Here is a 12271-nt window from a genome sequence, read left to right as displayed (position 1 = left end):
TAATGAAATAGTTACTAAATAAGCTATTCATAGTAACATAAAAGGAAAGTAATTAAAAAAAATATTGTAAGCGAACAAAAGAAGGATCTGCCAAATAAAAACAAGAGCACTGCAATGCAACGCAAATGCTGAGCAATATTCACATAAAACAAAGTCGTATGACCTTTGACCCCTAAGTGTGACCCTTGACATTGAATTTAGCCATCCAAAACATGCGCTCTGCACATCCTTTCAATGAGTGAACATTTGTGTCAGGTTTCTCTGAAATCCATCAAGGGGTTCAAGAGTTACAGAGCGGAAGGGAAATTGCTAACCAACAGACAGACGGACACCAAGGACATAACATAATACGTCCCTGCGGGCGTATAAAAAAGAATCAACATCTTATGGTGATACAAGTTGTGTGCAAGTTTGGTTAAAATGAAATCATAAATGAAGCTGCTATTGTACAGACAAGGTCAATATAGCCAATTTTGGCCCTTTCAGGGGCCATAACTCTGGAACCCATTATGGGATCTGGCCGGTTCAAGAATGGAACCAAGATCTTTTGGTGACACAAGTTTTGTGCATGTTTGATTAAATTCAAATCATAAATGAAGCTGCTATTGTGCAGACAAGGTCAAAATAGCTAATTCTGGCCCTTTCAGGGGCCATAACTCTGGAACCCATTATGGAATCTGGCCAGTTCCAGAAAGGAACCAAGATCTTATGGTGATACAAGTTGTGTGCAAGTTTGGTAAAAATCAAATCATAAATAAAGCTGCTATTGTGCAGACAAGCTCAAAATAGCTAATTGCGGCCCTTTCAAGGGCCATAACTCTGGAACCCATAATGGGATCTGGCCAGTTCAAGAAAGGAACCAAAGTCTTATGGTGATACAAGTTGTGTGCAAGTTTGATTAAAATAAAATCATAAATGAAACCACTATCATGCAGACAAGAAATTGTTGACGGACGCACGGACTGACGACGGATGAAGGGTGATCACAAAAGCTCACCTTGTCACTATGTGACAGGTGAGCTAAAAACTTAAACGGCAAAACATTACTGTAAGACTGAAAATGCATCTACTTACTCGTGATATAACGGGGGATTTTAACCACTCTTACCATACAGTGGGTTAATTCTGCGGGTTTTTATTTCTGCTTATTGTGCGGGTCGAGGCTGTAGCGCAGAAATAAATTCCGCACACTTAAAATATCAGCAGAATTTTTTTGACGTAGAAATAAACTTTGATATTTCGCTTAATATAATGACCCGTTATCTTTATTTCATGAGTTTTTCATCTGCTGTCAAGTTATTCACAACGTATCAAATGTGGTTGATAGCTTTTGTTATTGTATCAGTCTATTGTCCACGAATGGATGATTACCGTTTTAATATGGCGTGTAATCTTTACACGTGTATATTACAAAACACGCTAGGTTTATGAAAAGTTTACAAACATTACATAAATTTGGGAAAATAAAAATGAGCATTCTGATGAGAACGATATGCATTCGAGTTGTTATGATGTAGTAAATGCAATAGCTATTTCCCATGCGCAGAATTTACTTCCGGTTTATGCAAACCGCCAAAATTAATTCCTGCTTTTCTCGAAGTTGCAGAAATAAAAAACAGAAATAAACTAGGCCCATTTTAGGACAAAACCGTAAAATATTTTGCCCGCAGAATTAACCCGTTATATGGTACTGTATTATAGCAGCTCAAATAACTCATATTCCACAATAAACCAGCAAGTCTTGTGAGACTGACTGAGGAAGGGTGGGTTTTTACACTTAATGGTGAAGTTCCATTTGACTCCACAAATTCTAGTGGGGATGACCATATAGGATTGGTGCCCTTCACCTTTGTCCACCCAACAAAGCAAATGTCTTGCACATCTCCGCTTCATGGTGATTATATGTATGAACTTCTAACGAAGTAGAAATAATTAGCTCCACAAACTATTGAGGGAATGAAACACACGGATGCCCCTACCATTATACATCTAAACAAAAAAAAGATTGGTCCAACCTTTCTTTCATAGTGATTATATGTATGAAGTTTCATTGGAATCCTAAAATTGTGGAAGTAGTTTGTTCCACGAACTTTGTGCAAGCAACCAGCCAACCATCAGATAATTTCTATATACCCCTATTAAGGGATTATAATGAAATAAGAGGGCCATGATGGCCCTATATCGCTCGCCTGACTCAAATGGGTACATGATTTTTTGGTAAAAGACCTCTATACAATGCTATATGCCAAATCTAAGCTTTAGGCCTCGAGGTTTTAGACATGAAGACAAGTGACCCAATGGTTAGGACCTATTTGACCCCAGGGACATGATTTGGACAAACTTGGTAGAGGACCACTACACAGTGTTTCAAGCCAAATATCAAAGCTTTTAGACAAGATTTTTTAAAAGTTTTTACTATAAAAGTCGATGTAAAACAAATGAACCCCCGAGTAGGGCCAATATTGACCCCAGGTGCATAATTTAAACAAACTTTGGAGAGGACCACTACACAATACATGTACTACATGCCAAATATCTAAGTTCTTGGCCTGGTGGTTTAAAAATTTCAAAATTATTTCTGAAAATTCCATGTAAAACAAGTGAACCACAGGACGGGACCAATTTTAAGCCAGGGGCATGATTTGTACAAATTTGGAAGAGGACCACTGCACAATGTTACAAGCCAAATATTTAAGCTCTGGTAGTTAGAGAAGTTTGTTAAAGTTTTTCCTTTTGAACAACTTTGGTTGAAAGGGAACTTTAGATCAAGTTTCATCAACTTCCACCAAAAGGGTTCCAGAGATGATGTCAACTGAAGAAAAGTGCAAAGATAAAAGTACAGATGGATGACACAGTAAGTAATCAAATTAGCTCGTTCTGAGCACAATGTGCTCATGCAAGTTAAAAATACCATTTTCTATTTTGCTGTCTTTAACATGACATCCAAAAAACTATATTAAAAATAAATTTATTTTCTTACATGGAAACCAGAAAGAAGACTCTGTAGGAAAGAACTCGACCCACTGTCGAGGATACTATATATCTTCATGAGGGATAAAGATCAAGATTCCTGTTTTAGTTGTCCGTAGTTGAGTTAACCAGCTGCCTGGCGGGACTTTATAAATAACAAATATGTGTACTAAAACAGAAACAACAGCCAAGAAAATTTCATTTGATTTAATAAATCTAGTCGTTGTGAATAGAAAAAAACGTACTTGTACTTACATACAAAACTGTGTGTGAAATGTTTATTGCACTCTGCCAAAACCAACACCAACTACTGTAAGGCTGTTCTACATTAATTGCTAGGTTATCATCTAAACTGTTCTTGAACTAGAGAGGTAGGGTAAGGATTTTAATTTTTATATTTCATATCTGATAAGTTTCCCAGATGAAAAGGCAACAAACGAAGAGCTAAAATTTAAAAAATACATATACAAGTTCATGTCAATTAATTTAACAGAAAATAGAAATACAAAAACTGATATTATTTTGAAAAATAAGTGTTGAGAACCATGAAAACAACTGGAAGGCGGATGGAGATGATAACCTAGCAACTAATTTATCATGGCCTAATGCTAATGCTTTCTTTATCTATATCACAACATAAAACACTTTGCTCTCAATTCTAGCTTTTTTCCATATAAATTCAAATATAGCCAAATCTCCTTCAACTTCCTACTTCCACATTACTTTCAGTTTCAACATATATATTTGACACTGACTGTAGGAAAAGTTAACTAGGCTAGACTGCTGCTTCCTGCATTTCTATCTAGTGATTCTGCTTTTGTAAGGGATTGTGGAGTTGCAGTCAAATTCTTTCACTCTGAAATTCAAGCAAGACATCGAGAGCAAGAGTCTAATGCTCTACCTTTATACTTCAGTACCTCTCACAATACTAAACAAGCTACTTTTATGGAAACAGCTGTAGAAAAACAAATTGTTTCAAATGGTATAACTCATTTCCATCAAAGACACATAAACCCAATTTTTAAGTTAGGCAAAGTTTTCTGATGGTAGCAATTCCTTCTTGCTGTTAATTCTGGTGAAATATCAACTTTATTCTGGTGAAATGTCAATACTGATGAAATGTCTAGTACAAGTTGTACACCTTTATCTTCCTGGTCGGTAAGGTGTAAATATCGCTTTCAAAGTTTTCAGCAAATTTTGCCATATGACTGTCAACTTGCCAAACTGTACTGTTGAATCACCTGAAATATACACACTTTATATACATAGTATCCAAGCTTTTTTTGTTGGTACCAAATGGTATTTAAGATTTTTGGTTACCTTTTTTTCCAAAGTAAACAACTCAGAAATGAAAGCTGTAATTATTTTATTTTAGTTTATACTTATTACACCCCGCACCTGACACACTTCAAAGAAGAAATGGTATATGTTCTGCTCATGTTGGTTGGTCAGTCCATCAGTAGACACTTACTTCAGGCCTGTAACTAGAGAATGCTTCGGCATATAGTGGTCAACCTTCATGAGAGATGATTGCCTTGTTATTGCCATTTCTATTCAGCTATCAACCTTCATGTTTTTGTCTTTACTTCAAACTAGCAAAACCTTAAACTAAAATGTTGTATGTTGCTATATTACACTTATGGATATATTTACAAAGTCCTTAAAATGATTTAATTTCACTGACAAAAAATTTAATTTGGGATATGAATTGATGGATTTCAACTTTTGCAGATAAAATAAATAGGAGTTTTATGAGTTCATTGGGATTAAATTACAGGGATAAAATCCATGAAAATTACTTCCTCACACATATATTCTCATTTATCAGAGCCTCTGATGAATGAGAATATATGTGTGGGGGAAGTAATTTATTTCATTTTATTTCTTTCATTTATCTGGTGAGCATGAGCACTTGTAATTATCATCAGGAGTAGTTTGAGCCAATCAGTGTTTGCTGTCTGTCATCCAGCATGCCAAATTGAAAATTTAATTAATATCTTAGCAAAAGTACTTGCTCACAATTAATTAAGACAATACTGCATGATTGCGATTAGTAAAAAATTTTTCCTCTAATCGCATGTTTAGAAATTTACCTAAATAAATAAAAATATTCCTCATAAATATGTGTCAATTCTGAAAAGGACGCAGCCATACTTTTTACTGCCAATTTTGATTGGTTTGCAAAGATTTCATTTTGTATAGAATAGGGATGGGAACGAATATTCGAATATTCGAAAATCGGTCGAATATTCGAATATGAAAATCAAATTCGAATATTCGTAAATTATTGTATTTTTTTTTTCAAAATAAGTATCATTGATTTTGGGCAATATGAGCATGCTATTTCTACTGAATAAAACCATGTCATGTTAGTTTATCGCGTATCAAAAGATGTCCAATTAACAAGAAAATAGCAATGCATAATTGGCAGGGGCCATCGTTACGGACAAAGAGCTATAAAAATAATGTATTTTATACTTCTTTGTTACGGATTAACAGTTTGCAACAGGCGTCAATGTGTCAGATGCATGTCAAAAAGTGTCCAATTAACAAGAAAATTGCAATGCATAATTACCTGGGGTCATCGCTACGGATTAACAGTTTGTATTAGGCGTAAATGTGATATCTTTTTATCTTTTGTTAATTTTTATTGGCGCCGGATTTATGTAACAAGTTGTAGAATTTTTCGAAAACAATACCAAACTTGTAGATATTGTCGATCTTTTCACAATATTTTGTACGACGTTTCAGACCATCCGCAGAATCGGTTTTCATCCGCAATCGGCCGTATTCGAATTAAATTTTGAAGTAGTTAATAATAAAATCAAGAAAAACATATGATTGATGCATAAGTTCATGTTGAAGAAGGTTTAAGTCTGCCTTACTTGCTTTTTACACGACGATTTCTACACGCCGAATGAAATTTTTCAAAATGGCGGCGGTAATACAACAGCGCGTCACGTGTTTAAATGGGACGGATAAAATTGCGACGGTCTAAATTATAATCGTTTTGATTTTTTGTATCATTTTGAAGCGTAAACACTGAATTAGTTAAATATGTTCATGATTATACTGACAGAAGCGTGAAAGCTAGATTCGGCGGGTTTTGCTATGTAGGATCGGCTTACCCGGAACACACATTTTTTTTGGCCTTATTTACGATGATCCACGCTTTAAATGAATACGTAATGTATATATGCCAATCACTTAATAAATATTTAAAGCTTCCATTAAAACTAACCGAATATTCGAATATATTCGAATATGGCAAACCGAATATTCGAATATTGATTTCAGTATTCGTTCCCATCCCTAGTATAGAAACATCGCTGAATGGCTGAAACTTTCTACCTGTAATGTAACCAAACTACAGAAATCAGTGAAATGTGCCAGAGGTTCAACTAGGGAACCATGTTTAACCTTTGGTGTGCCAGAATGCACGCATATAGATTTCACAGTATGTAATCAAGATGGCAACAAACCTTTCAGTAACAATTTAGCCAACACACAGCAACTCACAACTGCTACTGCAATCTTCCATAAAATGTCAAATGTTGGGAATGTCAGTTTGCTGGCCAGTAAACAACCAAAATACTTCATGTACTTCACCACAGGAGATTCGGTCTCTGAAAGGAAATAGTAATTCATTAATTCTGTTAAATCATTTGATTTTGTGTGCATAAATGTTCTTGGTTTTAGCCGAACTGCTTTTTCTTGGGGACTATTCATGGATTTCATTTTCTGAACATAAAATGGGAAGTTTCCTTGCTTCTGGGATTTAGTTTAGTAGTACTACTGAACCATGGAATCCATGAAAATTATCCCTCAACAAAAATTAACAATTTCACAGTACATGTACATATACATGTAGTAGATTCATAAAATGACAACAGCATATAGCATAGTGCAGTATATTCAATTTTTTTAAGCATTTTAAAGTCTTTTTCCACCTGACATGGCTGACAGTACTAAAATGTTGTCAGGAAATATCTGGAATATTTCTTAAATGAAACACATGCCAAGGATAAACAGAAATCACAACTGTAAGGGAGACAACCCAAAGGTCCAAAGTTATAGCAGAGTACTGGGACCTGTCTGGGCTCTCAAGCTTCTGATTGGTTGAAACAATCATGAACTTAACCAATGTCATATTTTTCTATGGAAAAAAAGGAGAATGTAGATATGAAATATGTAGAACGGAAGTTCATTAGTAAATATAGAAGTATTATCATTATTTAGACCAGCAGACTGGAGGAATCCTATCTTGAAAATTGTAAACAACTTGTGTGACCCTTAAACTGATAAGATATTGCAGTAAATCATTTAATTAGTGTCAGAGATAATAGCCTATTCCACAGTTTTACTCATTCTCCAATACCAGTAAGTCACAGGATTTCAACGCACCTCTGATGGATGAGAATGAGTTTAATATAGTGAGATAATCCTAATTCTAAAATGATCTGTCAATATATTCAAGTTTATGTATTTCCAACTTCAGGTACTGTAACAGTCTTCCCATGATGCACCATGTATACAGTTGAACCTGCCTTAGCAGCCATCTGTATTAAGCAACCAATTACCTAAAGCAGCCCGTCTGCTAACTTCCGAAATTGACTTTTTGTTCTAATTTCAACTTGTCTTAAGCAGCTAGATTAAGTCGCTACCTTGGCTGGCGGCTTAATACAGGTTAAAGATCTACTGGTATTTATACAGTACAACCTCTCCAGAGCGGCCCTCTCTTAAGCAAAAACCTCTCAATAACAACATCATCAAAATTTCCCTAAGCTGAAATATACTAACAAAGTTACCTCTCCAGAACAACAACCTCTACATAATGGTCAATATTTTATTTAAAGGGTGTTGCTGTACAAAGGTTGCACTGTATATCAAATACTGTTTGCAGTCTGTATTTAGTGAACACAAGTAAAACATTATAGCTTATGAATTACTAATAATAAAAAGATCATAACTTTTAAACAAGTAAATAATTTGAAGTTTAATAAATAGTTGACATTCTTAAAGAGATCTATTGCCCATGTTTCATCTTCAGATATTTACTTCAAACGTAGAAAATCCTCATCAAATGTGTTTAATTTAACTAAGTACATATATACAAAGTCATTGTTTATATAGAGCTACATTCATCATAAATACCACGCAGTAACAGTAGAATATTAAAAAGCTACCAGTTTTTTATTGGTACTTCAGCTATACGTGTATAAAGCGTGTATTACTTTAAACTGAATGCATAGTACTGTTAATACACAAAAACCTGCTGATTTTATGTATGCAGTAATTTTTCATATTTTCAAATATGAAATCTGGGTGTAGTATACCTTTAAAAAAATACCTTACCATCAGTGATTTCTTCCATGTCTGGATTGCTCTGTACTGGATCTTTTTCTTCTGATGTATCTGTCTTTACAGAATCACCCTTCACTTTGGCATTAAGTTTTTCACACTGTATCAACATTTTATCTTTCACATCTTGACTGAGAAATGTGCATGAATTTAGAAATTGTGGAACTAATAGAAATCTGCCCTGTGGAAGCATAACATGTTCAATATAAAGGGCAGCAACTCTGTCATAACCTGGTTTGTAAGAGTTATCTTCATTTCTCAGCCATAAACTTGCAAGTGCGTGACACTGTGAATACTCCTTCACTCTCGCATGTAACAATATACTGTAATAAAATAAACTCATGAATAAATGAAAAGCGGATGACTGTGTGTGATTGAAGCCCAATAAAACATAAAATTCAGAATATATTGGCAGATAGCTGAAATTAGTAAAAATCAAAGGCAGCATTGTAAGTTTGAAAGAACTTATAATTTAAGTGTGTAAATTTCAAAAAAATTGAGAGAAGACATTGCTTCAGTTTAATAAAGATCCATTAAATGGCCCCTTAGAGAGACCTACTGCCCCTATCTGAAGAAACAAGAGCTCATAGAACTCGAAATGCCCCACTTGATGCATTCAGTACTTGCACAAGGAACAGAAATGATTTGGTCACTGTGCAGTGTTCTACTGTTCTGGGTCAACATGACCTTGACCTTTGACCTACTGACCTCAAAATCAATAGGGCTCATCTGCTGGTCATGATCAACCTCCCTATTAAGTTTCGTCATTTTAGGCCCAATCATTCTCAAGTTACCATCTGGAAAAGGTTTAACTGTTCCTTGTCACTGTGACCTTGACCTTTGACCTCAAAATGGGGTCATCTGCTGGACACGGTCAACGTCATCCATATAAATTTTTGTGATCCTAGGCCCAAGACTTAGTGTTCTCTAATTATCGTCAGGAAATGGTTTAACTGTTCCATTTCACTGTGAACTTGACCTTTGACCTACTGGCCTCAAAATCAATAGGAGTCATCTGCTGTTCATGATCAACATCTTTGCATGATCCTAGGCCCAAGTGTTCTCAAGTTATCGTCCAAAAACGGTTTAACTGTTCCGGGTCACTGTGACCTTGACCTTTAATCTACTGACCTCAAAATCAATAGGGATCATCTGCTGGTCATGACCAACCTCCCTATCAACTTTCATGATCCTAGGTCAAAGCATTCTTGAGTTATCATCCGGAAACAGATTGGTCTACGGACAGACAGACCAACTGACCTACCGACATCTGCAAAAGAATATACCCCTATTTCTTCGAAGGGGGGCATAATAAACAGAGGACTTTAAAAAAAAATGAAATGTAGCATTACAGACCAAGTTTGATGAAGGATCCTTCAAGCAATTCATGAAAAGTTGTTCAAAGAAAGATTTCTTTATTTTCACTCCAGTGCCCCCACTGAACAAATTCGGGAAAGATCTTGTAATAATGCTGTGCAGACAAAGTTTGATGAAGATCTAACAAGAAGTTGTTTAATCAAAGGTTATTCTATTTTTAACTCTAGCACCCCCATTTGAACAAACTTTTATAATGATGCTACATATCAAGCTTGATGAAGATCCAAGAAGTGTTTCATGAGAAGAAGACATTAAACATTGTGTTTTTTTTTCTATTTTTAGTTATAGTGGCCTCATGCCCCCATTTGAACAAAATGGTGAGAAGACCTTACCAGGAAGCTACAGACCAGGCTTAGTGTAATTCTGACCAATAATTTCCAAGAAAAGGTTTAAGTTAAAATTAAGGAAATACAGCACTAATGCTAACAAATATATATATATCTATGTTATATTAGCTATTCACTCAAAAAACATCATTTTTTTCTCTGGAAGTTCAAGACTTAATTCTTTCAGTTTAACTAGGTATTTAAATGCAGTGTCAGTTGACTTGGTCTAGAAGAGATAACAAGGGATCTGTAGGTAATGTACTAGATGCATAAAAAATTCTAACAATTATCTGCTAATTAATAATAGCAGCGATTTATTGTACAAAGTTTCTGAAAGTATCGACTTGCCAACAAAAAAAAGTAAAGGTAAATATGGACAAACTGGATCCTAGTGATGACCACTTTGTTTAGTATCTTACCACAACTGTATCACTGTACAGGGACACAATTCTATACTGCTGTATACATCTTGTATCAGTGGTAGTACATCTTGCCATTTGTTCATTTCAGCCAAGGCCTGAATACACAGAACACACAGACGCTCAATACAACTCTCAGCCCTGAAAATTTAAGGTAATTTATTACATTTTTTTTCTGATATTAACACAGAAATTTGAATTACAAAGATTGTTCTTTTAGCAAACTGTTCACAGCAAATTCATTCAAAAAGGGTTTAAGCTCACCAGGTAATTGCATATCAATTAATTACATCTGTTAGTCTTTCACTATATATAGAGTAAAATTATACTAATTTATTTGTTTATAAATAGCTTGATTCTGCTGAAAGTTTAAAGCTTATCTGAACTACTCTCTCAAGTCTGCTTCCTGAAAAAAGCCAGTAGTAGTGTTATATATTGTAAAGGTGTGAAGCTCAAACCTCTGACTCCAGGTAGAGCAGCTGACATCTTCACCCCTAGACCACTGTAATTCAATATTCCAATTATTCATTTCAATTGTTTACTCAGTAATTATTTAAAATATGTCTATTGCAAATGGATGGAATTCCACAAAGGAAAGAAATGTCATCAGTGATTTTGTTTTGCTAACAGTATTTCAGTTGTAACAGTCTCAGGAAAAATGTGCAGCCTCGACCAGGACTTGAACCTCGGACCTTCGGCTTACCATACCAACACTCTACCAATTGAGCTACCGAGGCCACCCGATACGTGAATCGCTATACACACCTTCCCTTTTATTTCGAGTCTGCTGCAGACTGTTAACCAAATTCAGATGCACACCCCAGCCAAACTGCTTCGCTCTGCATGGGCTCCAAGGGTGAGCATCCAGGACGAGCCCCCAAATGTAACAATCTCAGGAAAAATGTGCAGCCTCAACCGGGACTCGAACCTCGGACTTACCGTGCCAACGCTCTACCAATTGAGCTACCGAGGCAGGCCACCCAATACGAGAACCGCTACACAGTTATGTAATGGTGGGCAATTAACCTAACCAGTGTTCCTGGAAACTGTACCAGTACAAAACTGTTAAATGCAAGTAACTGCCAACTTCCCCACATGAATTTGAGGTGGAGGGCAAATGATTTCAGAAACGTCTTTTATCAAATTGTCACAGAGAACATCCCCGGCCAAGGATCGAACTCACGACCCTGCCATCCATAAATCTGCATTCTCCCTATTGAGCTGAGTGGACGAAATTCAGATGCGATAGTAAATTATGGGTCAATAATCAGAATGCCATGTAAGTGATTATCATATGGTACCTTTCATCTTCAATAAATTGTTTAGCACGTGTTATTCCACATGTGCATGCACTTTGACAATCTTCAAAATCTTTCAATAATAGATTTTCAGTAGCACGTTCTATGAAACTGTTTAGTTCACTTGACAAATCCATTTTAATTTTCCGAGTTTCAATTTTGTGTGATATCTGTGCAGCCGCCATTTTCCTGTCATGTGACTTTGTCAAGTTTTGTACTTGATAATTGTCGTACTCAACGCACAAACGGGTATGCGGCCACTATTTAATGTGATGCAGTAATTCATCACACCAAATGATGATTGATTATTTACGTGTGTTGACGTAAGTACCCGTGTAGAAAAAAAACAACAAGCAGATCCTGTAATCGTACATGACATTTTAGACTTCTAGGCCTAAAAAAATTTTGTTTCCGGTAACATGCTCAGAAAAATTAGGGTAGGTCGGATTTTTTTTTTGATTATTTTTTATTAAGTGAGACTTTTCGGGAATTATTTTTGTGTTAAAAATGAATGCAAATA

The 12271-nt window shown here is 35.5% G+C and overlaps 1 protein-coding gene across 1 annotated transcript; it reads right to left on the bottom strand.

Annotated features, from left to right (window-relative positions):
• Positions 1 to 3162: 3162 nt before the first annotated feature.
• Positions 3163 to 11957, bottom strand: LOC123547591 (uncharacterized). The gene is made up of 5 exons (XM_045334817.2): positions 11755 to 11957; positions 10454 to 10594; positions 8326 to 8654; positions 6453 to 6596; positions 3163 to 4211 (listed from the first exon to the last, which is right to left on the bottom strand). Exons 1-5 carry the CDS (start codon positions 11934 to 11936, stop codon positions 4114 to 4116), a joined length of 894 nt encoding a protein of 297 aa, XP_045190752.2. The 5' UTR covers positions 11937 to 11957; the 3' UTR covers positions 3163 to 4113.
• Between the last annotated feature and the right edge of the window lie 314 nt (positions 11958 to 12271).

Source organism: Mercenaria mercenaria, chromosome 9 (genome assembly GCF_021730395.1).
Source record: "Mercenaria mercenaria strain notata chromosome 9, MADL_Memer_1, whole genome shotgun sequence".
Taxonomy (NCBI): domain Eukaryota; kingdom Metazoa; phylum Mollusca; class Bivalvia; order Venerida; family Veneridae; genus Mercenaria; species Mercenaria mercenaria.
Note: the sequence above shows the minus strand (reverse complement) of the source record. Positions and strands in the feature narration are given on the sequence as shown.